At 36.6% G+C, this 13,737-nt stretch overlaps 2 protein-coding genes across 2 annotated transcripts; one reads left to right on the top strand and one right to left on the bottom strand.

Moving 5' to 3' along the window:
- Nucleotides 1-1,849: 1,849 nt before the first annotated feature.
- On the top strand, nt 1,850-3,989 carry LOC147534090 (large ribosomal subunit protein eL19y). The gene is made up of 5 exons (XM_086648052.1): nt 1,850-2,071; nt 2,441-2,563; nt 2,792-3,105; nt 3,522-3,571; nt 3,658-3,989. The coding sequence occupies exons 1-5, from the start codon at nt 1,960-1,962 to the stop codon at nt 3,680-3,682; spliced, it is 624 nt and encodes a 207-aa protein (XP_086504178.1). The 5' UTR covers nt 1,850-1,959; the 3' UTR covers nt 3,683-3,989.
- A 7,575-nt stretch (nt 3,990-11,564) lies between these two features.
- On the bottom strand, nt 11,565-13,714 carry LOC147534089 (pectinesterase-like). The gene is made up of 2 exons (XM_086647838.1): nt 12,613-13,714; nt 11,565-12,427 (listed from the first exon to the last, which is right to left on the bottom strand). The coding sequence occupies exons 1-2, from the start codon at nt 13,610-13,612 to the stop codon at nt 11,733-11,735; spliced, it is 1,695 nt and encodes a 564-aa protein (XP_086503964.1). The 5' UTR covers nt 13,613-13,714; the 3' UTR covers nt 11,565-11,732.
- Between the last annotated feature and the right edge of the window lie 23 nt (nt 13,715-13,737).

Genomic DNA, 13,737 nt, shown 5'->3' with positions numbered 1-13,737 from the left:
TACACCTTTCAAATTAGTCATTTCAAAATATCTTCATGAAGTGCATGTTATCGTATTTATCGAACCTTTTTTGACAATTTTCTAATAATCCATATATCACGGCGTCCTAAGTAATATATCTCATACTAAATAGAATAAATTAGTGACACCACTTCAGTAGTAGATCAGGATGTTGAAGGTAAATATTAAATGTTCGATTAATTGATGGTTTCTATACATGTTGCAGATAGTTTTAGACTATGTCTATTGATATATCTATTACGGGATGAAACTTGTGATCTCCGAGTAGTGATTGGTAACTCAGTTGGAATTATATTAACTATTCATAAGTTTTAAATTTTTGTTCATTAAATTAAAGTTCCATGACCACATAACCAAAAGTTTAACCCAACATCACAACTTATTATATTGTTGGTGGAATAAAAGGAGAAGTTAAAGTATGTATATATGGAAAACACCACATAGTTAGATAAGTTTAAGTAGCATGTGAAACACTTATCACATGGCGAGCATGAAAGAAGACTTCCTACCCCGTAGGCCGTGAGTTTAGCCATACATAAAACATAACTTTTTTAGCATCTTTCATTCATTTTTTTTAACGTTGAGATAAAAAGTGTTCTTGAAGAACGGATGTGTACATATCTGAGATATATAGATTTTATATATCTAAATGTTGAAGTTGAAGAAGATATAAGATTTGACCCCTCTATGCTTTTAGACGACGATATCAATTTAAGTCTGGAAAAAATTGTGTTCGCGCAAAAGTCAGGCTCGTACTGTCTACCCAACTTGTTGTCTCAGACCTTTGCCTTCCTCCCAAGATTTGAATCCTGGTTCAGCATCAGTTGGTCAGACCAAAACATACAAGGCATATATCTTGTAGGCCAATTTGCACAAGTATCACTTCTTTCATACAGACGAATACATAATGTCGATCATATTATAATTTCGTCTATGATATTGTTTGTATATGAAAGATAGAGAGCCAGAAAGTAAGATAACAAAAAGTGGTAACACAATTTCTGAACACTTTATATGGTGACTCTCTGTCTATTATTACCAACTTAGAAGTGCCTATCTCATCAAAAAAAAAAAAAAACTCAGAAGTGGCCACTGCTTAAAGGTGTACATGGGTATTTGTATCTCAAAACTCAAAACCAAATACTACAAATATGGGATGTGAGGCCCCATTGCCCCCCAATACTCTTAGGAAGGCGCCTTTAACACATGGAAGTGTTAAGGGTGCAACCAATTTTACCATTGGCACACAGTCCCCCTTCTCTAACTTGGTTCGAACTGGGTCTTCTCCATTCATTGTCAATTGGTTTTGAGTTGGATGATAACAAACTTAACATGGTATCAGAACTAGAACTACACGTGTTTCATGTCACCAAAAAAAAAAACATTCGTTCAGCCCAAAAAACCCTAACACATTAGGAGACGTGTCAGAATAGTCACCCGAAAGAGAAAGACGATCTACCGACTAAAACTATAATGTCCCGGTCCTCCCTACTTATTATCGATTTTAATGTAGATACCACAAACTTAACAAATACTACCGTAGCCCCACTTAAAAGTTTGGCCGAGTCCACAAACCAACTCATCTATATGGGAAGCCCTGGAGGTCCCAGGTTCGAATCCAGAGAAGGTGAAATCTTTGGTTATTTGAATTAGGATTATTAGGGTGTAAATAATGTTGTTGGCCTTTAGGGCATGTTCTAGTTGGGCTATAGGCCCGGTCCTGTTAGTGTTTGAGTGGGCGGTTATCGAGCTTATCACATCTATGATGTATCAAGTGCCAAATGTAACGAGATACGTAGATCGTAGTCGACTTCCAAAAAAAAAAAAAAAAAAAATTCTATATGGGAAGCCCTACCCCATTTGACTGAGTATAAAACCCTCATTTTTATCTTCTTTAAGTTTCTCCATTTCGGCAGGAGAGAAAGAGAGAGAGGAAAAATGGTGTCTCTGAAGCTTCAGAAGCGGCTTGCCGCCAGCGTTCTCAAGTGCGGGAAAGGAAAGGTCTGGCTTGACCCCAATGAGAGCGGCGAAATCTCCATGGCCAATTCCAGTATGAATCTTTCTCTCTCTGAATTCTCACATTCTGTATTTTGTTCATTTTTAGGTTACTGTATCTGAACATGTGCAGTTTAACATCACATATACACACTCTTCTAGTTTCATCAATTAGTTGTTAAGTTAAATTGAATGATCAAAATGAGTAGACTCTACTAGCTAACCCTAATCTTAGAATGATCATGATATTGGTGATTTGGTATGATTATATCAATTAACCTGAGCATAAGTTGATAGAGCTTTTTAGTTTAAATCAGTCAAAGGGTAATCTTTTCTGGTTTGTGTAAATTACTCGTGTCAATAGAAAATTGAGTTGCTGGATTACTTCTGAATCTTTTATGAACTTGATTGTTGTTGGGTTTAGGGCAAAATGTAAGAAAGCTTGTAAAAGATGGTTTCATCATCCGAAAGCCAACCAAGATTCACTCTCGATCCCGTGCTCGTCGCATGAAGGAAGCTAAGAGGAAGGGAAGGCATTCTGGATATGGTATGTTATATATTCGCCAACATTGATTGCTACAAAACAAACATTCTTATTATCTGAATACGGATTAACTCAAGTCTCTAAGCTTCATAGATGATCCTAAATATGCGGCTAAAATAGCTGATACTACTTTTTCCCCATGGTTTCTTTTTAAGCTTTTCATCCATGGTTGAAGTCTATTAAACTTTTAGGTACTTAAATTTTTGTATATTTTGTGATGAACGTGTATAGGTAAGCGTAAGGGTACAAGAGAGGCAAGGCTACCAACTAAGATTCTTTGGATGAGAAGGATGCGAGTTCTCCGACGGTTGCTCCGAAAGTACCGAGAGTCAAAGAAGATCGACAAACATATGTACCATGACATGTACATGAAGGTGAAGGGTAATGTATTTAAGAACAAAAGGGTGTTGATGGAGAGTATTCACAAGTCTAAGGCTGAGAAGGCAAGAGACAAGACATTGTCTGACCAGTTTGAGGCTAAGAGAGCTAAGAACAAGGCAAGCAGGGAAAGGAAGTTTGCCAGAAGGGAGGAACGGTTGGCTAAGGTAAGAGAAGTCCAATATCTTAGCTATCCCTGGAAATTAGTGAATACATATTTCAGTAACGAAATGTTCTGCTTTAGTAGTAATACGCTTATACTGTAACATACCTTTGTTGGTGAAAGGAATGTAACATACTTCATTTTAGTTGATACCCGTGTCTAAGGACAACTATTATAATGGAAAAAACAGTGTTTTTTTTTGTAACAAAACGAGACAATTAGTTCTACCGGTATTTGGAAAACCTATTTGTTTTACACAGTAGTTCACAACTGCTTACAGTCTCACTCTTTTTGTATTTTCACCATGTGCTCTACGAATTTTGATGGCCGGAACTACAAATGGAAAACGCATTAGCATCAAGTAGATGGTTACATTTAACATTGCGTCTTAGTTTCTAATATTTACTCAATGTTGTTCAGGGACCAATTGAACATGCTCCACCAGCTGCAGCACCTGCACCAGCAGCGGAGTAAGTATTTAGTTCTATTTGTCTGATAAGCGAATAACTCTACTTGGAGGTTAATTTCTAACAAAGTTATGTATTTTTTCTTTTAGGGCACCAAAGAAAACCAAGAAGTGAGAAGCTGCGGTTATGAGAACAGTTTTGATTACTCTATGTTACTCTATAACTTCTGGTATGTAGAAATTGGTTTTTGTCACGGTCTATCACTCTATCTTAGTTTCCACAACCATTTCCCTTTTCTGCCTAATGGGCTTGTCTTTTCATACTCTTTAGTAGAAAAGGATGTTTAAATCTTGAAAATTTATTAATCTTTCAGAGCTCTTGTTTCTTTCTGTTGTGTGCTGAAGTGATCACTATATTTTTTTGCATGTGTATTTGGGATTCTCATCTTACAATGGTTTAATAGACGAAGTTTCACCTTGAATATGAACGTTTTTGAATTATTAGTACATATTAATGTAGCTTTCGTCATCGATGAATTATTTGTGATGTGTTCTTTCTTTAGTAGGAATCACGTTCGTTGAAGTGTAATTCATGATGCATTCCTGTGCACCGATCATCATTCTAGAATGCGATTATTGTTAATAGCATTTTGTTCTCGTGCTCTGAACATGCCCTAATAGATTGTAGCACTTCCCTTTGGGTTTTGCAATTGTAGCACTAACTGTTTAAGCTTTTGGAACTTTCTATTGATTTTCGTGGAAGTTATTTTGGTAAGCGTTCTGCAGTTTGAAAGCCGTTAATACTTCCCAATAGCTGCCTGTTCATTGCAAGTTTAAGATGCAAAAGTCGGGGAGGAATGCTTTAAGCATAGCTTCTTAAGTTATATTCATATGCATAGCTACATACCAAATAACTACTTCATTAGACATGAAATATTACATAATACTTGCCCCAACCAGTTATAATATCTTCATTATATATGCTGAGTGACAGAAAGAGAGACGAGAGACTAGTACTAGTAGTAAGACTTTCGAACTAGTTTAATTCTGGCATATTGTCCGATGTAGTTGTGACCAACCGAGTGTGATGGCTTATAGTCAATAGCTTCTTGTTGGCTTGGTTGAGCCTTGTTACGGTTGTGTTCGATTATCAACAGACCACCATGCCTTCGAGCAGCCTCAAATGCGTCGATAGCTTCTCTATCAGGAGGGATCTGGCGAGGAAGATGAGTGTAGTGGGAAGGCCAAGCTGTCCTTGGTCTGCGTAAAAGCTCCACAAATCCAAAGCCTTCCATGGCAACTTTTTCAAGATCAGCCCCTGGTGCCATCTTCCTGCTTTTCTAGTTAATGAGTAGCTCTTTACTTCTCTACTTAATTTTTGAGCTGTTAACATGTGTTTATATAGTGTCATCCTCTTCCACATAAACATAAAGCAACTAACCCATTGAGGCAAGTGAGTATTCTCTCTCTTGTAGGAAACATGTCTCTTCCGATCTATTTATTGAATCTATTCTTTCTCTCTCTCTCCAATGAGGCAGATATCTTTTAGGAGTAATGAATTATTGAACAAAATCTACAGCAACCTTTTGAACATATCTAGCTTTTGTATCTTAAATTCGTCTCAACCCTCATCCCTTTTGACTGCCTAGTATAGTTGGATTTCCAAATGGGAGAGAGGACATTCCATGAATACCCACTTAATGATAAGGTTTGTAACAATAGTTCCAAGTGCGATCTAGCAACCAAGAATATAATATCTAGGTCATCTCCATTCCTTGATTTTGAGTTGTATGGTCACAAACTTAACATGGTATGAGAGTTAAGATCACATGTGATAGGCTTAAAAGGCGCACGTGTTGTTTCACGTCATCCGAAAAGAAAAAAAAAACACGTATTGGGCTCAAAGAATGCCACATGTGACAGGGTGGGTGTGGAAATAGTCTCACATTGGAGAAGGCCAATCTAGCAAACAAGAATATAATGTCACGGTCCTCTTCACTCGTTGTCCAATTGGTTTTGAGTTGGATAATCATATATTTAACAAGAGTTTACCGTGTATCCAAATAATCGGGAACTAAGAGCTTCTCGAAGAATAATGTGGCTTTCATAATATCCACAATCAAGAATATAATGTCTAGGCCTTCTCTGTTCATTGTCAATTGATTTTGAGTTGGATTGGTCACAAACTTAACAAATGCCTACTGTTTGTCCAAATACTCTGGAACTAAGAGCTTCTCGTGGTTTTTTATGGTATAGAATCTTCTATACCGTTCTATTAATCTGTTTCAAACTGTTTCTGATATTATATATTTATGCTACCAAACAATATACAGTATATGTAAAGGTTGAATCTACCTTTTTAACTGCAAGAGTAAGTTGTTTTTCTTGAAATACATTTACTATAGGGATGGAAAATTCTAAGCTTCTCTATGCAGTTGTAATTCAAAAGCTTAGATTTGGAAAACTAACTATTCATACAACTGCACGATAATTACACAACAAGATTCGTTTTCTGTGCCCATAGTCTTTCTGATGTTATTGTGTCTTTTCTTTCTGGAGATGTTTCAAACTCTTGAATGTAATTCACTTGAAAATTTCAAGAAAATGACTTGAAATTCCGACATGATTTCAAGGTCGGAATAGTATCTTCAATCAAATCAACCGTTTCGATCTGAAAAAGATAAGAATTACAACATTTTAGGGACCAACATATATAGTTATATACATCCTATCTATATGTTTCAAATAATTGAGATATAATATGAAAAAGTTAACGCCCAAGCGAATTCGTTGTCAATATAGTAAGAAAAAGTAACGTCAGGCTAACAACCCTTTGGTTGGAGTGGTAGGAGTGGTAGGAGGTTTAGTCTTCCACCTTCTAGGTCATGAGTTCGTGGTACCCGACAATGCAAAAATGGAAAAAGTAATACCAAGCTATTATCCACACACACACAACTGTTTGGTGCTCTTATTTGTGGGTTGGATAGAATACTACAAAGGATTTTCACTGAGTTAAATGGGCGAGTAATTCTATTGATATAATAAATTTGCAACAATTATGATCTGTTTTTCCTTATAGTATCTTTTGCCTTTGGGATTGTCCCTTTGATCTCGAAATTTCTCAAAATATCTTGACATTACCCAAAAAAAATAAAAAATCATGTATGTAACAAGTGGATCCATCCTTGTTGGAATTCAGTAAATGCTTCCTTATCAATAAGTATAACTTTGAAGGGAACCTCTTTTTGGTTACTCTTACTTGCTAAGTAACTTATAGATTTGCATTCAAGAAAGAAGAATCATAATCAAACTTACCAAGAACTTGGAATTCAAATCACAAAGAGAAGATGCTCAGTTAGTTAGTTGGTCTACATATTCTCATACTGATTCCTATATTCCTTCCTTATCTAAGATATGATTTTATGTACTAAGAGTCTAAGACCAAGTGGAAGGAGCTTGACTTAAAATCATTGAAATAGGGGTGCTCAACTAAAATAAGCGAATATATTTTTCTATTTAGACAAACACGGCTTACACATGACGTCAGCAATTTCTGTTTGTTTGGACCATTTGAGGCGAACAAACTTTTTCGGATATCTAGTATACTTTCAACCTCATTTCTATCATAATTAATGAAATTTTAATTTTTACTAAACTAACTAGTATTTTATTGTTGTGGAGGAATTTCTCTTGCTCATAGCTCCAAGGTCCTCTAAACGCTTCAAGGAGGGATGACGGATCTTCTCCTTCGCCGAATCCAACAAAGAAGAAAAAATTCATCCCCCTTTTGCCGGATTTGGTGAAAGGGAAGACGATTCCGTCCCTTGCGTGGATCCAAGCGCATGAGAGAGATGACGTTGCTCTATATTTTCCATGTGTTTTATACTGTTAATGTGATGAGTATGATGGTGCTAATGATGCAAACTTAAAAGTGGTACTGAAGATAATGGTGGTGGTAATATGAGAGAGACTTACAAAGATAAGAGCAAGAAAAAGAGTAAGGATAAAATTTCAAGCTTAGGGGAAACATAAGATACAAAAGATTTCAAATTAATGGATGGAACCATTAGTATATGGGGACCAAAAGATCTATCCGAACAAACTGGAGGGTCCAAAATTCTAACTTTCGGAACTTTCGGAAAATGAAAATGACATGGACAATAGGAGATCTGCAAGAAGACAGTTTAGTTCTAGAATGAACTCTTGATGTATATCTCTAAAATAACTACCTCCCTGTCAACGGCGATGCAAGTAGAGTTTTGCATCGGAGAAAGTTTATTAAGAAAGACTGGAGATGCTCAGTAAGATACAAAAAAATTTATTAAGTTTCAAGCTGGAGATGCTCAGCAAGATACAAAAAAAAATTATTTGCGAATTCTACTCAAAGTTTGACTCAGGAGTTAATGTTGCATTTTGATGACCAGATATTTTCATCAACAACTTTTTAACAAACTCGACGACTTAAAATCGATATTGTAGACTGTATTATCCATGCATTGGATAAGACTCTTAAGTGATTGTAGCACTCCCAATTAACTATATAAAATTGGTGGCCAATACGCTGACAACCGTTTTTCTTATATGGACAACTATCTTATGTGGACAACGCAAAAAAATTAAATTTTTATATGGACATCAGTTTCGAAGGGGACAACTCTCTATTATTTTCACTCAAGTCCTCTTAGAATCAGATGTATTATTTGATGACCTCCCTCTTTCTCCATAAACCCCAGGTTAGTTTAGTCTTCATCTCTTCTATTACTTGTTCTTCATCATCACCCAAATTTCTAAAGAGAGAAATTCCTTGGAGAAGCATTGGTGGTTATGGCATCAAACAAAGGCAAGTGAGTTGTTGTAGAATCTTCCCAAAGACAAAGGTTAGAACCCTAAAACTCTAAAACCAACCATGAAGAAGAAGATGGTACTGATGGCAGAGAAAATCAGAGAAGATGTGGAAGACGAAGATGGATCTGTTGGTTCCGACTCTGAAAACGATGGTAAAGAGGAAGATGAATCTGGTAATTCGGGTTGTGCAAAAATATGGCATAACAGAACATCACTTGCGGCATAATCAGAAAACTTGCCAGATTTTCGTCGCAACTTAGTTTCTGTTATGCAATATTTTCGTCGGTTTTCTGCGAAAATATGGCATAACAGAAGCTAAGTTGCGACGAAAATTTGAAAAATTGTCCGATTTTGTCAGATTTTCGTCGCAAGTTATGTTCTGTTTTACCTCATCAATGTCATTAATGCCTATTATGGAAACGCCCGGAAAAACTTCTTCAGGTGCAGATTGAGGGATTTTGTCTTCTTCATCCATCTAGGGTTTGATAAAAAAATGGTAGACTACAGTTTACTTTTAGTAGAAGTGAAGAAAGAAGAATGAGACTAAGAAGAGATTTTGTCTTCTTCATCCATCTAGGGTTTGATAAAAAAAAATGATAGAAACTACAGTTTACTTTTAGTAGAAGTGAAGAAAGAAGAATAAGACTAACAAGAAGGAAGAAGATGAAGGCAGTTTAGGTTTTCAATCTTTAACTATTATTTTTGTTAGTAGTCCACAAGTTACTAATTATTAGTATTTAAGACTTTATGGAGTTGTCTCCTTATTAAATCAAAGTCAACTAAGTCAAGCATAGTTGACTCGAATCGTGCCCGAAAATAGTTGTCCATATAAGAAAAACGGTTGTCCGCGTATTGGCCACCATAAAATTATGTCATTTTGCCCCAACTACCGCACAACTATTTTCTTTTTTTTTTTTTGGAAATTGACTACGATCAACGATAGTCATTACATTTGGCATTGATACATCAAAGATGTGATAAGCTCGATAACCGCCCATTCAAACTCTTACAAGACCGAGTCTATAGCCCAACTAAACTATAACCTTAAGGCCAACTACATTTTTTTTTGGAAGACGACTACGATCTACGTACGTCGTGATATTTGGCATTTGATACATCATGGATGTGATAAACTCGATAACTGTCCGCTCAAACATTAACAACACCGGGCCATAGGCCTGAAGCCCAACAATTTTATTAATACCTACATAATCCCAATTCAAATAACCAAAGATTCCACTTTCTCTGGGATTCGAACCTGGGACCTCCGGGGATTTCTGGAGTTTATGTCAACACCTTGGGACCACTTGGGCTACCAACTGTTGACCCAACTACATTATTTATACCTTAATAGATAACCAAATATTTCACCTTTTCTGGGATTCGAACCTGGGACCTCCAAGACTTTGTGGATTTTATGTCAACACCTTGGAACCACTTGGGCTACCAACTATCTTAAAGAAGATAAATTGAAATGATAAGCTAAATATACAAAGTTCTTTAATTACTTGTTAAACTACATTAATTAATATATACTAACAGTAGAAACATCTTATCTAACAACTTCTCCATTATTATAGAAGAGATGCCATATACTACTACTACTACTACACCCAGTGAGACAAAAGAAATAGTACATCTCATAGAGAGAGAGAGAGAGCTAGATAGACTAGTACTAGTATATCTATATACATTTAGAAGTAAGTCTTGCTAGGTAGTTTCTTTTTAGGATTGTCACAAACTAAGTAGCCACCAAAGGGTTGTGACGTCTCATAGTAGATAGGTTCTTGTTGGAGTCGTGGGTTACGACGGTGGTTGTTATCGAGTATCAAGACACCGCCGTGTCTTCGAGCAGCCTCACGTGCATCGATAACTTCCCTCTTCGGCGGAGGCTTTGGTTTACGCAACACAAACTCCTCCAACATTCCAAACCCTTCAATAGCAACTTTTTGAAGGTCTGCTGATCTTCTTGCCATTATACTACTAAGGGTGGAGGAGGTACTTAACTGTTTTAATTTCAGTTGAAAGAAAGCTCTTAAGAATTTGCTACTTGAGTTGGAAGCCAAAGAATGTCATTATATACTTCTCATTTTATGGTGTCTTCACTTTTTTTCTGTGTATTGGATAAGGGGGAATGTTACCAACTTTCGGTGGTCAGGCAGTTGAGGGTAAAGGATTACTCTGAATAAGTTCTGATCAATAATTGAACAAATTGCCCAATATGAGAATCCCTTTTTTTAACCCAAAAGAAGGGATTCCATACCCCGGCCTTTGAGGAGTGATTTTGGCTAGGGAGAGAGAGAAAAATATCTATGGACAATGTTTGGAGAGATTTAGTGTGTCTAGCTAAGACTCCAAGAGTCCACCAAAAAGTGTCGGAATTTACTAAATTTGATCATGATCATATAACCCAGGCCCCAAGTACTACTACACTACCCCAAACATCTATAACGCCCCAAGCCTCAACAATTCTCGATCTCGTCTCTGCTTTTGACGCCTAGACACAAGTCCACTGGCACGGGGTTCTATTTTTAGCCAAGACACCACAAATCCACCAAAACGGCCACAATTTACTAAGCTTGAGCAAACAAAAACGCATGCTCCAGGCGCTTCTCCAAAGGATGCAGAACTATCACAATTTTCCATTTAAAGCTTGAGCAAGCAATATGTCCTTAACCCTATTCATGACAGGGGTATCCTCGACGGATCAAAATCTGTCCCAAATAGTTATAATTTGCGGCTTTGTAGTTGTCATGGCTGCGTAAGCGGGTTGTGTGGTTATAGGTATTGAGCGGTAAAGTTGAGTGATGGTGTAAATTGTCCCTAAAAGCCACAAAACTAAAGAGGCTCAAGGTTTGCAATGTCAAAACTGAAGAGGCTCAAGGTTATCGTAGGCCATGCCTACATCATATCAAAACTGAAGACGGTCAAGGTTCACAATGAAGCTCTTCGTTCCCAAACATCGGAGGTTGTCAGTTGCGTCTCTCTTGAATTATGAATACAATTAAACTTGTGTATCGATTTACATATCACATCTACAATACTTATAGCACTTTTAATATACACACAGATGAAGTAAAATATAACAATTAAGAGACTTGGCAGGACTCTCGTCCATGCTTTTTCTAAGGCTTAGTCTCTTGAGATCTTACGCTTCTTACTCAACTATCCTATTTGTTAGAAGTCTTGTTAGAACAAAACTCTGTAATATATGTCGATACCAAACAACCAAAATGACTTTATTCAAAGGGGCCTTCGATCTAGCACTTTATAAATACGATATAGAATAAGCATTAAGCATACCCTAAGAAGCTTAGAACAATTTCTAGGCAACTATTTAAACCAAAAACAAATTGGAATCCAATTTGTTGGTAATAAATCTAATTCAAACCAGGATAAAATGGAATATTGGTAGATCCTAACCATTCATTTCCTTGAATAAAAGAAGCAACTGTGAATTGACTAGCTTCACTTGCATTACTAATCACTCTAAAACCAGGCCATTTAACCCTATCTGTTGTATTTGATCCTGGTCCAGTATTCATATACTCTCCATAATAAAGTGTACTCAAAGCAAAATCACCATCCCATTCTAAATACCCTTTCGGATCGATCAAATCTTCGATATAAGAACGTAAAAAGACAGTTCTTGAATATTGTTTCCATGGCCTACCCAAGTAAGATTTGACTGTTGATTTAACAGGGACAAGATCAGAAGCAGCAGCTATCTTGCAATTCAAGATTGAAATTCCTGTATTTTGATTTGGATCTTCTCTACCTTGAGCAGTAAATATGTTTTTCTGATTTGGGTCTGGTTTTCTTGCATATAAATTGCAGTTTTGGAAAACGACAGCCGCATTTCCAAATATGAAATCTACTGTTCCGTAAATATCACATTGTTTGTAAAATTGTCGAAGAGAATGAACGTAAAGGGTGTCTTGATATCCAACGAAACTACATCGGTAAAATGCCGAAAGATCTGCACCACTTCGTAATGCAACTGCTTGATGTTTACTTGGACCAGCCGAGTTCTCGAATGTCATGTCTCTAGCAATGAATCCATCTCCCACCACAGCTGGAATAAATTAAATCATCAAATCATTATCGTTATGACATGTCGTAAAATAACCACATTGGTTCCACCATAGTCACTCCATCAACGAACGATTCTAGGACAATTTAGACAACATTTAACGGTATCTCCTAAAATAATATCAGTAAAATGAAAGAATGAAAAGTCAAGGTCAAAGTCAAACTCACCGACAGTAGCAGATCGAAAAGTAGTCCAGCCATCGACAACATTGCGACTTGCTTTGACGACGGTCTTCCCAATCCCATCTCCGATGAACATCAAATTCGTCTTCTTTTTCACAACCTCAACATTTTCAAAATAGGCCCCTGCTTTTATATAAATTACAAATCGACTCTTAGTCGAATTAGGTGCAGCACCAACAGCTGCACCAATAGTGGTAAAATTCCCACTCCCATCTTTTGCCACAATCAAATCTACTTTGGTTACATTAACCGAAGCTTGTAATAACCGTCGATCTTTCCCCGAAACCCATCTAGGAAATCCATCTACCATATCGCCGTACTCTGGAAACACATTATTATCATCTTTAACTTTCTTCATTTTTCTCATTTTCTTAAGCATAGCAAGAGAATTACTAACTAAATGAGAAATTTTATACAAACTCTTCTCAATTAATTTTCTTACTTTTGGGCCATTACCATAAGCAAACCCATCAAGACAAGTATATTGATTTGTAATTGCAGCACTGAAAAATGTCTGTGAATGAAAATAACGTTTTCGAAAAGCTTTTGGGTTGGTGTGTAAATCCAAGAAAACAGTGTGAAGATCAGAAATAGTGTCTTCAAAGAGTTCAAGACAATCATCTAGAGCATTTTTTTGAAGTGGGTCTAGGTGTTTTTGAAGCTTTCTTCTAATGCCAGTGCAGTTTGATTCAGAGGTTTTGACAATGTTGATGGTGTGATTAATAGATGCAGAAATGATTTGTGGGAGTGATTTTAAATGTAGGTCTTGGAAGGAAGAGAGAGTTGAGATGCAAAGGTCTTTGTGTAATGTGTCTTCACATATTGAGTGAGCAATTTGAAGATGTTTTTGGATGTGTAAGGTTGGGGAGGATGATTGTTTGAGGTGGGTTGTGTTAATTGTGGAGAATAAGAGTAAGGTAAGGACTGAAATTGTTAAGAATGAGAGTAAGAGGAGCTTGTTCTTACTCAATTTTAGATTATGCATGGTTGGCTAGTAGCTTATTAGAGTGAGAAAGAAAAGAGAAAGAAGGGGTAGTTGGGGTTGTAGAGGCAAGACTTTGTGATGATTTATAATGTTTTTTCCTTTTTCTTATGGGATTTTTAGCATGA

Source organism: Eschscholzia californica, unplaced genomic scaffold (genome assembly GCF_041429995.1).
Source record: "Eschscholzia californica isolate CP2 unplaced genomic scaffold, dmEscCali1.0.p SCAF_6, whole genome shotgun sequence".
In the NCBI taxonomy this organism is placed as follows: domain Eukaryota; kingdom Viridiplantae; phylum Streptophyta; class Magnoliopsida; order Ranunculales; family Papaveraceae; genus Eschscholzia; species Eschscholzia californica.
The sequence above is the reverse complement of the archived record's forward strand: the minus strand, read 5'-3'. Positions and strand labels throughout refer to the sequence as shown.